The 16,042-nt window shown below is 49.8% G+C and overlaps 1 protein-coding gene and 1 long non-coding RNA gene across 2 annotated transcripts in view; one reads left to right on the top strand and one right to left on the bottom strand.

The window, feature by feature from the left end:
* LOC128592023 (uncharacterized) overlaps window positions 1-16,042 on the top strand; it is a 50,443-nt gene that overhangs the window by 22,150 nt on the left and 12,251 nt on the right. The gene's annotated exons all lie outside the window — the stretch shown is intronic.
* Window positions 6,264-16,042, bottom strand: part of MAPKAPK3 (MAPK activated protein kinase 3) — a 32,136-nt gene continuing 22,357 nt past the window's right edge. The window contains exons 3-11 of the mRNA XM_053599861.1: window positions 15,428-15,567; window positions 14,183-14,247; window positions 13,648-13,727; window positions 11,396-11,519; window positions 9,651-9,726; window positions 9,183-9,307; window positions 8,625-8,710; window positions 8,266-8,346; window positions 6,264-6,540 (exon numbers count right to left, since the gene is read on the bottom strand). Of these exons, the coding sequence (XP_053455836.1) occupies window positions 6,388-6,540; window positions 8,266-8,346; window positions 8,625-8,710; window positions 9,183-9,307; window positions 9,651-9,726; window positions 11,396-11,519; window positions 13,648-13,727; window positions 14,183-14,247; window positions 15,428-15,567 (930 nt within the window). The 3' untranslated portion in view covers window positions 6,264-6,387. The remainder of the gene's footprint in view (window positions 6,541-8,265; window positions 8,347-8,624; window positions 8,711-9,182; window positions 9,308-9,650; window positions 9,727-11,395; window positions 11,520-13,647; window positions 13,728-14,182; window positions 14,248-15,427; window positions 15,568-16,042) is intronic.

The raw sequence follows: 16,042 nt of genomic DNA, 5'->3' as shown, positions 1-16,042 counted from the left end.
GGGGATCCCAGGCTACATGACTCATACCCAACATCTGTCTCATCTTTAGGTAAGTGCCCCAACTATAAACAATCCAGAGAAGTTCCAGGCACTCCTTGCCCAGGTTTAGGGGCTAGAAGCCATGGCAAGTCAGCCCCAAGAGTCCTTCCTCTGGCATTCAGGGTCATAGAAGATCAAGTGAGAGAAGGACAGGTTTGTAACACCTCTAGCTAGACCATGTCAGGGAAGGAGTTAGATGACATTAAGACTCTGAAAAGGGACATATTCTTGTTAGGAAAGGAATATGGAGATTCATGCTCCTGAATTCAGATTCTGGTCCCATCATGCAAGAACCACTACTAGACTCTGCCATTCAAGCTTCAGTAACTTCATCTGCAAAATGGATATAACCTCTGCCTAGGAGGGCTATTGGAAGAACAGAAAGGTAAACTAAGTCATGTGCAAGACATACCTAGCACACAGTAGGTACTCAAAATTTGGGATAACTAGAGCAGGCCAGACCAGATCAGGCTTAGCCCAGCCCCTCACCCACCTGGCATTTCTCAGTGAGCCCTAAGACCCTCTATTCAGTCCCAGTAGCCCAGATTATGGAAACATGACCCATAAGTCATTGTCCCATCTATTGGGCTGGGGTGGGTCCCTGCATCTAGGAGCCTGCCTCATTCCTACACAGAGAATCTCTGCCAGGACTGAGGATTGATTGCTCCCTAGCTTGCTGTGAACACAGATCAGGACTAAGTGTCAGAATGGGGCCATAATTTGCTTTATTCATAGCCCTTGTAGCAGAGGCAGGATTTTTAGGATAAGGCAGACTCCCCAATGCCTCTCTTGATGCCTCCTCATCCCACCACCTTCTCTTTGCCCCACCTTTCAGCATGAATTCCCCATCAAAAAGAGGAAAGCAAACTTGCCTAAGACAGGCATGACCACTCTGTCATATCTTGTTGCAGGCCACCAGACAATGAAGGCAGCTGTTCTCTGTCTATATTCATGGAGTCTGGACTATCTCTGAGGGCAGGAACAGTGGGAGAAAGAACAACTTGAAGTCATTTTGCCTTTTCAGAGCCCTGCCTTCTGTCCCCACCAGCCACAAACCCTGGCAAGCCACTTGCCACTCTAAGCCTTGGTTTCCCATCTGTAAAATGGTGATCATAAGGCTTAACAAAAAGCTAGGTATATCTTCAGGGTAGGCAGAGGTAGATATGGGGAAGGGGGACTTCATCGACTTGTTCTTCATTCTTTTTTTTTTTTTGTAGAGACAGAGTTTGACTTTATCGCCCTCGGTAGAGTGCCGTGGCGTCACATATTGTTCTTCATTCTTTACACAGAATGACTTACTTCGTCTTTTGCCTACCAGCTAGAATGCCCGTTCCCTAAATTTTTGTCTAACTAAATCTGGTTTTCCTGTTGAATTCACATTGTCACCACCCCTGGGAAGCCGCCTGGGACTGCCCACACCCTAAAACAGCATTTCCTTCCTCTGGCACAGAGGGCAGTGGCTAAGAACCTAGGGCTCAGTTTCTCCATCTGTAGGATGGGAATATGTGTACTGAGTGAGATGATCCTGGTACACAATAGGCACTCAGTAAATGGCAACTGTTTCGTATGACGTTGTGGTCTTTCCCCTACCCTATAGCTCCTTTAGGCTCTGGCACACAATATGTGTCCACTAAATGAAAACTTACTTAAGTGATCAGCAGGAGGCCTACACCCCAATTAACCCGTCTGACCTATAGCCAACTCCTCTGAGTCCCGGGTAACTTGTTCCCGTGAGTTACCAGCAGCTTTCTTCTGGTCAGGGAAAGCAGAAAGGATAGAATTGGCAGAATGCGGCTTAGCTGACATACCACCTAGCAGACACTTGAGCTATGTTGGTGACAAAGGCCTTTGGACTCAGCTGCCCCCTCTCCTATTCCATCATAGCTTTAACCCACCCTCTGTGGGTTATTCCATTTAACAGATAAGAAAACTAACACCTAGCAAAGTGCATGATCTATCTGAGACCAAAGAGCATTCCTCACAATCCAACTGGTGGTAACACATCTGTCAATGATGCTAGAATTACTTGGCTCTGTTTAACCAACATCTCATTTTACTAATATGTAACCTCAAAAATAAGAGGTTGGCGCCCATAGCACAGTGTTATGGTACCAGCCACATACAGATAGGCTTGCAGGTTCAAACCCAGCCCAGGCCAGCTAAACAACAATGACAACTGCAACAAAATAATAGCCGAGCATTGTGGCAGGTGCCTGTAGTCCCAGCTACTTGGGAGGGTGAGGCAAGAGAATCACTTAAGCCCAAGAATTGGAGGTTGCTGTGAGCTGTGATGCCACAGCACTCTATTGAGGGCAGCATAGTAAGACTCTGTCTCAAAAAAAAAAAAAAAAAAAGAACAGCCCTGCCCAGATAGGGTGAGTCCAGGGATCAGGATGGCTCAGCCAGATGTGAATCAGTCCTCACACAGTCCTGCCCAATGCCCCAGTGCATGTAAATCAAAGCTCAAGTCTCCAGGCTCTAGACAACTTTATTCTGTCCTCCTCACAGGGTGGGAATTGGGCTTCCCAAACCCTTCCCTGCCTATTGGCCTTGATTCCAAGAGGTAAGCATGGCTGCCCAGCCAAAAAATAGGAAGAATTTTACCCTGCGGGGCTTACAGGCCCGAGAGGACCCGCTAGGGGATGCCCAAGGCAGCCAGGTCTAGAGACAGCCATACATGGCCTGTCCTTCCCCAACCCCATGCCTGCCAGGGAGAGTTTGAAGCAGGCCTAGAACCACTGAGACCCCCTGTGGAGGCTGTAACAGGCTGCATTTTGAGGCTCAATTCTGACGCTGCAGTGAAGGGGCTGAATTGCTGCAGTGGAGTGGAGGGGCTGAATCAGGACACAGTGGAGCTGGTTTAGAATAACAATGAGGCAGGCTATTGGGAACTAGCCAGCATCAGGTTCAGAGGACAGAGTCAAGGGCTGTTAGCTAGGTCAGGGGGAGCATCATTGGGAAGAGATGTGTCATACACACATGCAATCACACATGTACATGTGTGAACACACCTCTTATGGTATTCTTTACTGAAAGCTTCCAGGAAAGCCTCCATGGACCCATGCAAATGCCAGTGTCTGGACTAGCTATTGGGAACATGTTGCTGCTTGGCTTCTTAGCTTAGCTGATAGATTAGCTAATTGTCTGAGATTTGCTCCCATTTTACAGATAGCCACACTGAGGTCCCAAGAGAAGTGTGACTTGGCCAGGCATCCAGCCTCCTAGCCCTGGCTTGTGAGAGCTACCCCTGATGCCCAAGATTAGGGAGCCAGGCCCTGAACAGGGCTTACCTTTGGGCCAGGCTCCTCATGGGCTCTTGGAAGTGGCCAAACATATGTGAGATAAGGGGATAATCCTTCCATCCTCTCCTCTGCTATCTCTGCTGTACCCCCTTTCCCACCTAGTAACAGGAGAGGCCATTTCTCCTACCCCGCAACAGCAAAGGGCCAAGTGTGACCAATAAGAATTCTTCCCTGAGACTGGCACACAGACACCTGAGCAGATGACCTCCTAGACTAGGACTTACCCAGCTCTGGTCTTACCTGTGGAGAAGGCTGGTACAGGTGGAGAGTCAAGGCCAGCCCCAGGGAGAAGCATAGACTAGCAGATCTGGGGGAAGAGGGGGTGATGCCAAACAGAGCCCTAGAATACAGAGTCCTTTTGTCCCCTAGGCATCAGCACCTCCAGTTCTGCCTTTTGTAACCTATCAGGTACTCTTCCTAGCCATTGGGGTGCATGAATTCTTCCTCTGACTTAAACTGCCCCAATACCCTCTTCTCCTAGAGCTACATCCTTCCTTCACAGACTGCATCAAGATAGTAATTCAATGCTTATTTTTGTCCTCTTAATCATAGATGTAAACACCCTAAGGGGAAAACCCTATCTGAAGTTTTCACTGCTACCTTCCTTGCACCCAGCAAAGGGTCTCAGGCACAGCAGTGCTCAGTAGCCAAGTTAGGGGTGTCCATCTGTACCTCTGCAGCTTTGCAACTAGATGAATTTTATCTACCTCTGCATCCCACTTGCATTTCACTAGACTTAGTACACTGAGGGAATTGGCCTGAACCACAGACTCTAGGCAGAATTTATCTGGCCACCCTCTTTGAAGCCAAGACTGGAACCAAGACCCAGGAGGTCCACATGATGCTTCTCTGGAGAGCAGGCCGTTGGAAGTGAAACCGCATGCGTGGAGAAGGCTTGATTTTCTTGGTGGAAAGGCTGAGGTAAATTTGCGGCTGGACTGCTGCTCTTTCCTCACAACTCTAGGGACTTCTCTCTTTTCTGATGGTTAAAGATGTAGGGGTAGCTAATGATTGTTGGGCATGAACCATGCACCTGGCACCCCACTAAGTGCTTCACACGTATCATCTGGCCAAATCTGCAGATGACTATCACCTTTAAGTACACAGTTGAGGACACTTAGGCCAAGGAAGCTGAGGGACTTGTCCAAGGTCAGCAGCTGGGAAGCAACATAACATCTCAGGAGTGCTTGCCTGTCCCCTGCCTTCTAATGTCTCCACACCCTCCCCCATGCCCTGAGGGAAGGGGAGGCAAAGGAGGAAATACTGCAGGCACCAGATGAGCTCTTGGAAAACTGGGAGGTGTCAAGATAGGAGCTGGGGGAGAAATGTCACAGTTAGAGCCCCCTTGAGGTTGCCTGCAAGGGTTCCTTAGGGATGAAGGTGCACTGTTACTGAAGTATTCAAAAGACAGTCTTCCAGCAACACTCTCCTTCCCCTCCCCAATAGTCTCACTGCCAAATGAAATCTGGCAGCTTCTGAAAATAGCTCAGCGCTGCAGCAGGCACTCTGCCCGCCCTTCAGCAGGCTGGCACGCAGCTGGGGGTGGCCACTGTGGGCAGACACTGGCACACAAGGGGCCGGGGGTGGATGTCACACACACAGTGCACAGGGGCGGCACAGAGCTGGGGCCATGCGGCAGCTGCCATCCCTTAGCATCTCTGACCTTTCCATGCCTAGTGAGGACGCGGTGGCCTTGGAGACAACATGACATGTTTACCTGGCCCTAAAGCATCCTCTCCAGTCTGGGTGAAATCACTACTGGGTGTGAGCAGCTGCCCTTAGGCCACTTTTGTCCACCAATATAGACAAAGAAAAACCCAGGAACCAGAGGAAAATGCCAAAATGGTGTTTATTAATAACCTCATGTAAAACCCAGCAGTGTTGTTCTCTGTGGTATGACGTAGGGTTTCCCAGCCAGTGAGAGAGGGGCCAGGAACCAGAAATTAGGCTGGGTGTCAGGCACTTGTTGGGCTGGACCACGAATTCAGCACCCTGAGAATACCCTGAGCAGGGTGGGGCTGGGTGAGCCTGAATCAGCTAAGAAGTGGTCCTCTCTGCTTAGACTCAGTCCCAAGCCAGGACCATATTTCTAAGGGGCATGTTCAGTAGCCTCCCATCTCAGGTTTGACCCAGAGGATAGGAGATCCCTGGTTAATGGGAAGCCCTTCAGCCCTGCCCCCAACCATCCACTTCCACAAAAGTACACCAAAAGGTAGCCCGTACCAAAAACAAACAGGGGCTTTCCTGCCTGGGATCTGGTGAGCAGGTAGGGCAAAGGAAGTGTACTGGCTTTTGTCACAGTGACATTTTCCAAAGTGGAAAAGGGTTAAAAAATACTCCCCACCTTCCAGAGATAAAAACCAGCCTTTGAGTAGAGGCTAGTGACAGGATGGGCTCAAGGACTCCTTGAGGGGATAGCTCTTGAGTGCTACCTGGGCTAAGACTGCAGCAAGGCAGGGCTAGACCATCCAGGGAGATAAGCAGACTGGACCTGTAGCTTCAGAGAAACCAAAGAGGGGTGAACCTCAGAGGGGCAGCCATTGTGAGAGACAACCCTCCCTAATAACGCAGAGGTTAACCAATGACTGCCCCTCCTCCCTTGTTCATTGCTGTTCACTCAGCAGACAGCAGCACCATCCCTGGTCACCATGGCAACCAATGGCCTGATGCCTTTCTCAAGGCCAGGCCCATCTGCCCACCCCACAGGGGGATGTCTCTGTGGAAGATGGGAAGCCTAACTACAACTCTCAGTGGCCTAGAAGGTTAAGGCCAGGGGATAACAGAGCTGAGGCCTAACTTAGGCCACCCCAGCCAAAGGTATTGCAGCTATACCAAGCAGCTCCTGGCCCTCTCTGAGCCTAAGTCTGGGATGGAGCTTTGAAGAAGGTCAGGATCCTCCATCCTGAAGTTCCAAGTGACAAATTAAAACACACAAAAAATAATCCTTTTGTTATAAAAATGACCCTGGGCCCTCCTGACTATGGCCTCAGCACGTTCAAATCTGTCACCCAGGCTGAGGGGCCTGGCTTCTCCACGGCCCCATGAGCTACTGGTTGTTGCACCCCTGTGAGGCTGAGGAGCTGCCTGCCTGCTTTTTTCTCCGCTTGTTGAGGAGCCGGTTGTTAGAGGTCTTCAGGTCCTTGATCTTCACCTGGTCATAGTCCACCCTCATGGTAGCCAAAGCACTGGTCATCTCCTCCTGAAGAAGACAGGATGGGAGGCACTAAGAAGTAAGGATATGATGACCTTAACAGCCATCACCTTCTTGCCTTGGCTGCTTCTTGAACATCAGTGATGGTGACGATACTCTGTGCTGCCCCAGTACCCGCTGTGTGCCCAGCACTGGGCTCAGCCCTTTGTCCCATAACCCTCACTTACAGTCCTTTATGATATACCCTGAGTTTATCCACTAAGGCACAAAAGCATAGTGACTCCCTGGGACCATACCAAGGGTAAGTGAGACAGGGAACTGAACCAATTCCACCTGCTTAGAACCACAAAGAATGAAGAGAACACTATCTTACTGGATATTCAGGGTACTGGGGCCTGGAAATTATGCCCTGGGTGCCCTAGGGTTCTGAGCTGCTATCCCATATGCTCAGCCTCTGCTGAGTCTAAAACTAGGCTGGCCACCTTGCCGAATGTTGCTGGTTATAAGAAAGGTTTTGACTAGGTGAGGTATAATCCTAGCACTCTGGGAGGCTGAGGCAGGAGGATCCCTTGAGCTCAGGAGTTTAAGACCAGCCTAAGCAAGAGCAAGACACCGTCTCTAATAAATATAAAATAATTAGTCAAGCATTGTGGCTGGTGCTTATAGTCCGAGCTACTTGGGAAGCTGATGCAGGAGGATAGCTTGAACCCAGGAGTTTGAGCCTTCTATGAGCTATGATGCCATGGCACTCTAGCATGGGCAACAGAGTGAGACTCTGTCCCAAAAAAAAAAAAAAAAAAAGGCTGGGTGTGGTGGTTCACACCTATAATCCTAGCACTCTGGGAGGCTGAAGTAGGAAGATCTCTTGAGCTCAGAAGTTCAAAACCTGCCTGAGCAAGAGTGAGGCCCCATCTCGACTACACTTTATGGGGGCAAGACATGATTGCAAGAGGGACTTTACCTAACAATTGCAATCAGTGTAACCTGGCTTATTGTACCCTCAATGAATGCCCAACAATAAAAAAAAAAAAAAAAAAACAGAAAAATTTCCTGGGCTTTGTGGTAAGTGCCTGAATTCCCAGCTACTCGGAGGCTGAGGCAAAAGAATCACTTGAGCCCAAGACTTTGAGGTTGCTATGAACTCTGATGCCACAGCACTCTACCCAGGGTGACAGAGTGAGACTCTGTCTCAAAAAAAAAAAAAAGAAAGAAAGATTATAACCAAAGCTTGGACCATAGCCTACTTACGGAACCTCCAGCCTAAAGGCCCCCTTCATTGAGGAAAAGAGCCAGGAGCACCACCCTGAATGAAGAGTGTGGACAAATGAATGCTATGGTTAGACCACTGGGACAGCCATAGACACCTGTGTGCCAGGCATAGAGGAGGGGGGTCAAAGACCCAGACTCTGGCAATCCCTTTTCTAAAACCCTGGAACCTGGCCCAGCACATTGGCTCACCTGTAATCCTAGCACTCTGGGAGCCAGATGCGGGTGTATTGCTTAAGCTCAGGAGTTCAAGACCAGCCTGAGCCAAGAGTGAAAACCCATCTCTAAAAAATAGCCATGCGTTGTGATAGGCACCTGTAATCCCAGCTACTCAGGAGGTTGAGGCAAGAGGATCATTTGATCCCAAGAGTTTGAGGTTGCTATGAGTTATGACACCATTGGTACTCTTCCAAGGACATCAAAGTGAGACTCTATCTCTAAATAAATAAACAAATAAACCAACAAAACCCTGGAACCTGCAGGGAGACTAAGGCAGAGTCTACCCACCTTGACTTCATCCCAGTGGTCTTTGTCCTCCTGTAGAACACGAGCTGTGTGGAGTGGGGTCTGTGGCACCACCATTGATTGCTAAAAAGAGCCCCAAGCCCATGGATTAACATGTGGGGGCATCTGGAATAGCACTGGCTGCCCCCTACTGTACTCCCTTCTACCAGTCTCAGATGAAGAAACTGAGGCTGAGAGGTGACGGTGTCTTGCTGGAGTAATGACAAAGCCAGGTTGTATGTGGGGCCTACTACCCATCTGTGTGCACAGGTCCATCCCAATCCCACACTGGGGCCTCCAGAGCTGCCACCCTCTTGCTCCAGCTCAACACACTGCCTGTTGTAGGACCAGGAGGTGCTCACATTGATCCAAGGGTGGTTCATGAACTGTGTGATAGTCAGTCTCTCTGTGGGGTCCGTTTTCAGCAGGCAGCGGATCAGCTGCTTAGCTAGGGAGCCCAGGGAAGAGAGAGAAGAGGTGAGATTGCAGGGTTCCTCAGAGCCAGTCCTCCAACCTTTACCCACAGTCCACAAGCCCTGTCAGAGCAAGGGCAGCAGGTACCAAATTCCTAACCCATAAACACAGTGAGCTAATAACTTTCTTCTTTTAAGCTACCAAGTATTCAGAATAATTTGTTAAGTAGCAATAGATAACTAATATAGGGCAGATTGGTTTGTGGTCACCAGAGTGGAAAATATGAACAAGAAATAAGAATTAGAAGGAGTTTTGGAGAGCAAGTTTTGAGGCCTTTTGGCAGATATAGAAAGTGAGGTTCAAAAAGGTTAGGTGACTTGCCTGGAGTAACATAGTTTGGGAAGTAAGGCAGCCAGGATTTGAACACAGGTTAATTTGACCTATCTCTTCCAGAATTAAGGCTGCAGGGCTAGGTGGGGCAGGCTGGGACAGAGAGGTTCACTCACCATCTTCAGAGACCTCTGACCACTCAGGATTAGGGAAGCCATACTGGCCCAGGCGGATCCTCCTCTTCATCCCTGGAGAGATGGCCTGGCCTGTGTTGGAGTAGAAGGGTGGGAAGCCACACAGGCTGGAAGAGGGAAGAGGTCATTCAGCATGAAGTGAGGAGTGGTACCAGAATAGACTTACTCTCTGCCCCAAGGCCCTGACTAGGGAGATAGGTAGGCATATTATAGCAATAGTACCAGCCCTCCAGATTTCTAGGCACATCACAGTAATGCTATCAGAGCTCCTGACCTGGAGAGACCCTCAGGCAGCCTGAAGGAGCAATGTCTCATGACCAGAAGGGAAGGACAACCTGCATGAGTGACACATGCAAGCCCCTTGCCAAAGATGTCAGTGAAAGTGGTGCTGAGAGTACTTAATGCGAATTAGGGGAGAAGGTGGAGGAAGAGGGTGGGAATGGTACTCACAGGATGTACATTATGACGCCCAGGGACCACATGTCACATGATTTGTCATACTTCTCTGGACCCAGGACCTCAGGAGCTGCCAGGGCAGAGGGCACAGGAGGGCTCTCAGCCCCAAGGGTCTTAGAACCCAGGCAGGAGTCAAGCATGGTGCCTCACATCTGTAATCCTACCACTTTGAGAAACTGAGGCAGGTGGATTTCTTGAACTTAGAGGAGTTCAAGATCAGACTGAGCAAGAGGGAGACTTCATCTCTACTAAAAATAGAAAAACTAGCCAGTTGTTAAGGTGGGTGCCTGTAGTCCCAGCTACTGGGAGGCTGAGACAAAAGGATCACTGAAGTCCAGGAGTGTGAGGTTGCTATGAGCTATGTCACCGTAGCACTCTACCCAGGGTGATAGCAAAGTGAGACTCTGCCTCAAAAAAACAAAAAAGAAAGAAAGAAAGAAACCAGCCAGGAGCCTGAAGCCTGGGCAAGGTGGGAAGCTGGTGCCCAGGCTGGGAGGTGAAACACAGCAGACTGGTGTCTAGCACCTTCTGGGAAGGCAGCATGTGTGTGAAAGTGGGGGAGGAGAAACATCTCCCAGAAAAAAATAATTTTCAGACAGCCCCCCCTGAGCCCCTCTGCCAGTCTCAACCTTAGTGAGGGAACAGAAGAAAAGAAAGCCAGTCAGAACTTGATGGGGTACTGCCACAAGTGAAGGGCCTCATCCTACTAGCTGTCCTGTGTCCCTTGCCTCCCTGAATGCACAGCCTAGGTCACAAGCAAGTTGGAGCCAGGGGAAGGGCTCTGCATTCCACCATTAGCTTGGCTACCAGCCCAAAGGGCCTTGGCCTTCCCATCTGTGAAGTGAGATGGGTAGACCAGATAAATTTTTAAGTTAAAATACTACAAAATAGGGCGGCGCCTGTGGCTCAAGGAGTAGGGCGCCGGTCCCATATGCCGGAAAAAAAAAAAATACTACAAAATATACCCTGGTAAATAAGGTGCCTTTTTTTTTCCCCCAGTTTTTGGCCAGGGCTGGGTTTGAACCCGCCACCTCTGGCATATGGGGCCGGTGCCCTACTCCTTTGAGCCACCAGCACCGCCCCATAAGGTGCCATTTTACCTATCTCAAGGGGCACCCCACCTTTCCAGCAACCCTCCCAGAAGACCTCCCCTGAGGGAGAAGAGCACTCTGCTATTGCCCCACTCTTAGGTTAGAGGAACTGTTGACAAGGGGCCTTTCCAGATTTGGGGGAGGTTTTCTCAGAGGAGCAGATAACTTTTCCAGGAAGCACAAGTATGTATATACTCCTAGGCCCTACACATGGCCTGGCCTAACCAACCTTCGCCCACAAAGCAGGTAGCTAGAACCCTGTATCACTCTAATGTAGAAAGAAAGGCCTGCCCACTTTCTGAATATGAATCCCAGGAAGAGAAAAACAACCGCGGCTGGGCTCTGTCCCAAGTTGATGGCAGCCTTTTATCACATATATATTTAGAGCTGCTGTGATGTCATTCAGCTCACAGGCCACAGCCAGAATTTTCCTGGATCTATTTTCAAAAGCAGAAGCTGAAATTTAGGAGAATATTTTTGCAGCCTCCGCCCCCCCCTACATCCCCCCACCTCCATGCAGACAGAATTCTCCCCCTCCCTCCTCCCTGGGTGTTAACCCCTTGGTTTCTGCAACCCACTGGCTGTCCCATACCACGGCAGTGTACAGTTGGGCTGGGGAAGTACAAACCCTATCCCAAAAGGACTCACCTACATAATAGGGAGTGTAGCAGGGTGTCCGCAGGGCATTTTGGGTGGTCTCCTTGGCAAAGCCAAAGTCAGTGAGCTTAAGTACTGCATCTTTCTCCTTGGATGTGTAGAGCAGGTTTTCAGGCTGGGTCAGGAAGAGAATACATTGGTTTGGAGTTAGGTACCAGTGGGGGCAGAGTCCCAAGGTGATCTTCAGCCAGACTCCCCCATTCCAAGGCCATCAACAACATGGGTCAAATGTAGAGAAGTGCAGGAGGAGTCTTAGCCAGCAACAACATGGGTCAAATGTAGAGAAGACCAAGGTGATGCCTTCATTCACAGAGGAAACCGTGAGGAAGGTCTTCAGCCAAAATTGTTAATGACCAAGTGCCATCAAAAGCCTAGGGGCAACTCTGATTCGGAGTTGGTGACACTGCCATGAAATGCCAGAATGAGAACACTGGGGGAAGGTGGACTACTCCTAAGCCAGTGTTGCCAAGCACATGTCCCACAACTAGCCCAGAATAAAGCCTACAGGGCCAACAGGACAGCCCCACATGAGGTTGCTCAGGGGAGAAGGCTCTGACTGCTCAGACCCAGGTACTATACAGAGGCAATTCTTTCCGGTTGTAAGCACAGGGAAACCTGGCAGATGATGACAGTGGGGAAGTCTACATGGAGGAGGCATCCCAGGAACTGGCTTTCAATTAATAGGTAAGATCTAGACCCTAAAGCAGAGCTAGGGTAAGACAGGGTGTTAGATGAAGCTCTGGTTTGGAGCCAGTGGAAGCTATTTCTCAGGTTCTGTTTGCAATGATCTGACCTTGTACTGGGATAAAAACTGAGAAGCAGGTTTAGCCTACACAAAGGAGTCTCCTCTGTAGAAGGCTTTTCTCTCCTTGGGAAAAAAGGAAGCCAGAGCCAAAATAAAGTAAGAATTCAGAAAGTATGTTTGTTGTAGCTCCATATGTATCCAAAATCAAAGGATATGGGTTGAGAATATTCAGCCAGATGGACCTGGTGCAGTAGCTGAACCCTCAGTTCTCCTCTGCCCAGTATTAGGAGGAAATAGGGAAAGGGGACTAATGCTCCAGGCCTGGGGCAAGGGGTCCAGAAGGAGCAGACTTGTGCTCAGCTGTGCGTATGTGTGTGTGTGCAGAGCTGCCTCAGTTTGCATTTCATCCATCTGATCCCAATGACCTCTAAGATCTAGTCTCCCAGGATAGGAAATTTGGAGAGCTGAGCTTCTAGCCTCAAGACTATCCTGGAAGGACAAGCAAGCCCAGCAACTGGAACTATCTCTATTCCTTCATCTAGTGTCCAGCAAATAGCTTTTTTCCCTTAAAATGCTGGTGTTAGAATACCTAATCTGTCAGAACTGTGGCTATGACTTCACAGAAGCCCCAACAGTATCAGGCAACCCCTGTCTGAAGCCTGGCCCATTGCATATACACAAATTTCCTGCTGAACAAGTGAACAAGTGAATGAATGAATCCCAGTGAAGCAACTACTAGCCTTGGGAAAGCCACTTAATCTCTCTGAGCCTCATTTTCCTCATCTGTAAAATGGGTAATGGCACCTATCTCACAGGGCTGGGTGAGGATTACATAGGATGTACACCTGGGCCCACTGACTGGAGACAGGCAGTCAGTTATTTTTTTTTATTTTTTGCAGCTTTGGCCAGGGCCGGGCTTGAACCTGCCATTCCCGATATATGGGGCCAGGGCCCTACTCCTTGAGCCACAGGAGCCACACTTTTTTTTTTTTTGAGACAGAGTCTCACTATGGCACCCTTGGTAGAGTACCGTGGCTGCATCTGACAGCAGCCTCAAACTCTTGGGCTTAAGCGATTCTCTTGCCTCAGCCTCCCAAGTAGCTGGGACTACAGGTGCCCGCCACAGTGCCTGGTTATTTTTTTGTTGTAGTTGTCATTGTTGTTTAGCAGGCCCGGGTAGGGTACAAACCTGCCAACCCCGGTATATGTGGCTGGCGCCCTAGCCGCTGAGCTACAGGCACCAAGCCTAGTTTTTCTTATTACTCTGAGGATTACACAGTGTTTGAAAGAAACGAGAAGACCCATCTGGGAAGAACAGAATGAATATGCTGAAACCAGAAGAGAATAGGCTGAGAGCAATCTGGGCCAGGTTGCAGAAGCTTTGAATGCTGACCAAAGAACTTGGCCTCCATCCAGCAGGTGCTGGGAGCCATTAGGGCTAGTGGAGTGGGACAGTACCCTCTTCCCTGGTCCTCCAACCTGGGTCCTAGAGCTTCACCTTGACATCTCGGTGGGCGATATTCTTGCTATGCAGGAACTGAATGGCAGTGCCAATATCCCGCATGATCTCTGCAGCCTCTGCAGACACAGAGAAGAGGAGTCAGTGATACCAGTCAAAGGTCAGACAACCTGGGGGCATGCCCCCTATAATCCCTCCTAGGCACAGTCTAGTGGGCCAGCATTCCTGTTACCCAGGACCTCATCCTGGACCCCTGTCCCAGACACTCTGGTCACCTCCAGTGATGTCTCAGGCCCACTTAAACTTCTTTCCTCAGCCCTAAACTACTTTTCCCCACCTCAATTGCTGGTCAGCACCAAGAGGAGTTGAGGCCTCCATCCCAAAGCCATAGACAGTTTATCTCCCACAAGGTGTCACAGACTTACAGAACCCCTCAGGGAGATGGACACTAGGTCCCACTCTCTTGGCAAAATGGAAAGATTAAGGCACTGAGAGGAGCAGGGCCTTCCCCAGCATTACACTGCAACTCGGGTCCATCCCTGAATCTCACCACTGGTCAGCTGCATTCATGTACCTCTCTCAGTGAAAGCCTGGTCGCCACGCTCCTGAATCCTGCTGAACAACTCACCACCTTCCATGCTATAAGAGAAGGTCACTGTAAGCAGAGAGAGGGGGAAATCAAGTATCACCCTGTCCCTGATCCAAATTGTAGGCACGACCTTCAGGTCCTACTACTCCCTCCCTCCCTAGTGAATAGCCACTATTAGCCTCCCTGTGCTTTGTAGAACTTGGTGCATGGTGGGCTGTCAGCTTGGGTGAATTGAACTGAACTCTTTTAAGATTCTTGGTGGGATTTGACCCCTGCCAGGAAGCCCCTGTGTTTCCCTGTAGCACTTGGCCCTACCTGGTTGTGAGGCCTTGGGTAGCCCCAACTTCATCCAAATCTCAGTTGCCACAAAGTTAGTGGGTAGCACAGCCAGGATCTAAACCCCAGATCCGAAGAGCTGGCTAACCAATGGGGTGAAGGGGAAACTTAAAAAGGCAGACAGGGAGGAACTTGCCTAGACAGTGGGTCTATAGAAGACAAGGGCTGAGCGGCGCCTGTGGCTCAGTGAGCAGGGCGCCGGCCCCATATACCAAGGGTGACGGGTTCAAACCCGGCCCCAGCCAAACTGCAACAAAAAAATAGCCAGGCGTTGTGGCAGGCACCTGTACTCCCAGCTACTCGGGAGGCTGAGGCAGGAGAATCACCTAAGCCCAGGAGTTGGAGGTTGCTGTGAGCTGTGTGACGCCACAGCACTCTACCAAGGGCGATAAACTCTATCTCTACAAAAAAAAAAAAAAGAAGAAGAAGAAGACTAGGGCTGAGCCAAAGTGCTAGTGGGAGAAGCCCAGGGTAGAAAAGGCCACTCACTGGCTCTGAGTTTTAGGAACTGATCACTCAGCTTCTAGTGAGACTATGGAAGTGCAAACCTGGGTAGGAAGGAGAAAGCTGAGGGGACTATGTGTGTCCTATTCTTCCCCAAATCGCCCCACTCATCCACATTCAGGGTTTAGAATCCTTCTCTGAAAGCTCTATGAGCCCCTCCTCAGAGAATGGAAATCACACCCAGGGAGGCCATATTAGAGCCCTATAGCTTCTCCCCTGCCCTTGAAGAAATGCCCTCATGGCCAGTTAGCTCCACAGCTCCATGGGCAGGGCCTGCAGCTGTCCACTCCACTGTCCCTCAGAGGCACCCAGAGCTGCTATCTGAAAAATAGAGAAAGCCCCTATAAGAATGTCTGGGATCCTAGAGGAATGCCAATGTGGCCAACATACCATTCCATGACAATGAGGAGACAGCGCCTGCCATGATGCATGTTCTCATACACGTCCAGGATGCGTACAATGTGGGGACCGCCAGAGGCCTGCCAATGGTGGTCCACCTCCTGCCGAGCCTTGGGGCTGTCATACAGGAGCTGTGGGTGGGCAGGTCCAGTAAGTGTCAGGCTCAACGCCTACTTCCCTCACTTTGCCAAGAATATATAAACTCAGAAGCTTGTGACCTGCCCAAGGTTGCACAGCTTATAAGGGGAAGAATGAGAATTTGAATCCAAGTTTCCCTGACTAGTCCAATGAACCTCTGGACTTTAGGGTCATCCCTGTGTTCAAGCAGCTTGGCCAGTAGCTTAGGGAGTCCCTGGGAGGTGACTGACAACCTGTAGGGGCTCAGAGGCCAGAGAAGTTCCTGCCTCCTTTCTCATGGGGAGCAAATAAAGTAGAAACTGAGTGAATTTTACAGTCAAATCACACATCAGAGGTATGACCCCGAGCCAGGGGCCACGCATCTCTCAAACCTCATTTTTACAGTAAGGATGACATGGTTGTTTCATTTCCCAGGCTGGGATTAGGAACTGCACATGTAAATTGTACCAGATGGCATGTGGTACACAG

Source organism: Nycticebus coucang, chromosome 8 (assembly GCF_027406575.1).
Source record: "Nycticebus coucang isolate mNycCou1 chromosome 8, mNycCou1.pri, whole genome shotgun sequence".
Lineage (NCBI taxonomy): Eukaryota > Metazoa > Chordata > Mammalia > Primates > Lorisidae > Nycticebus > Nycticebus coucang.
This window is presented reverse-complemented; position numbering and strand designations above follow the sequence as displayed.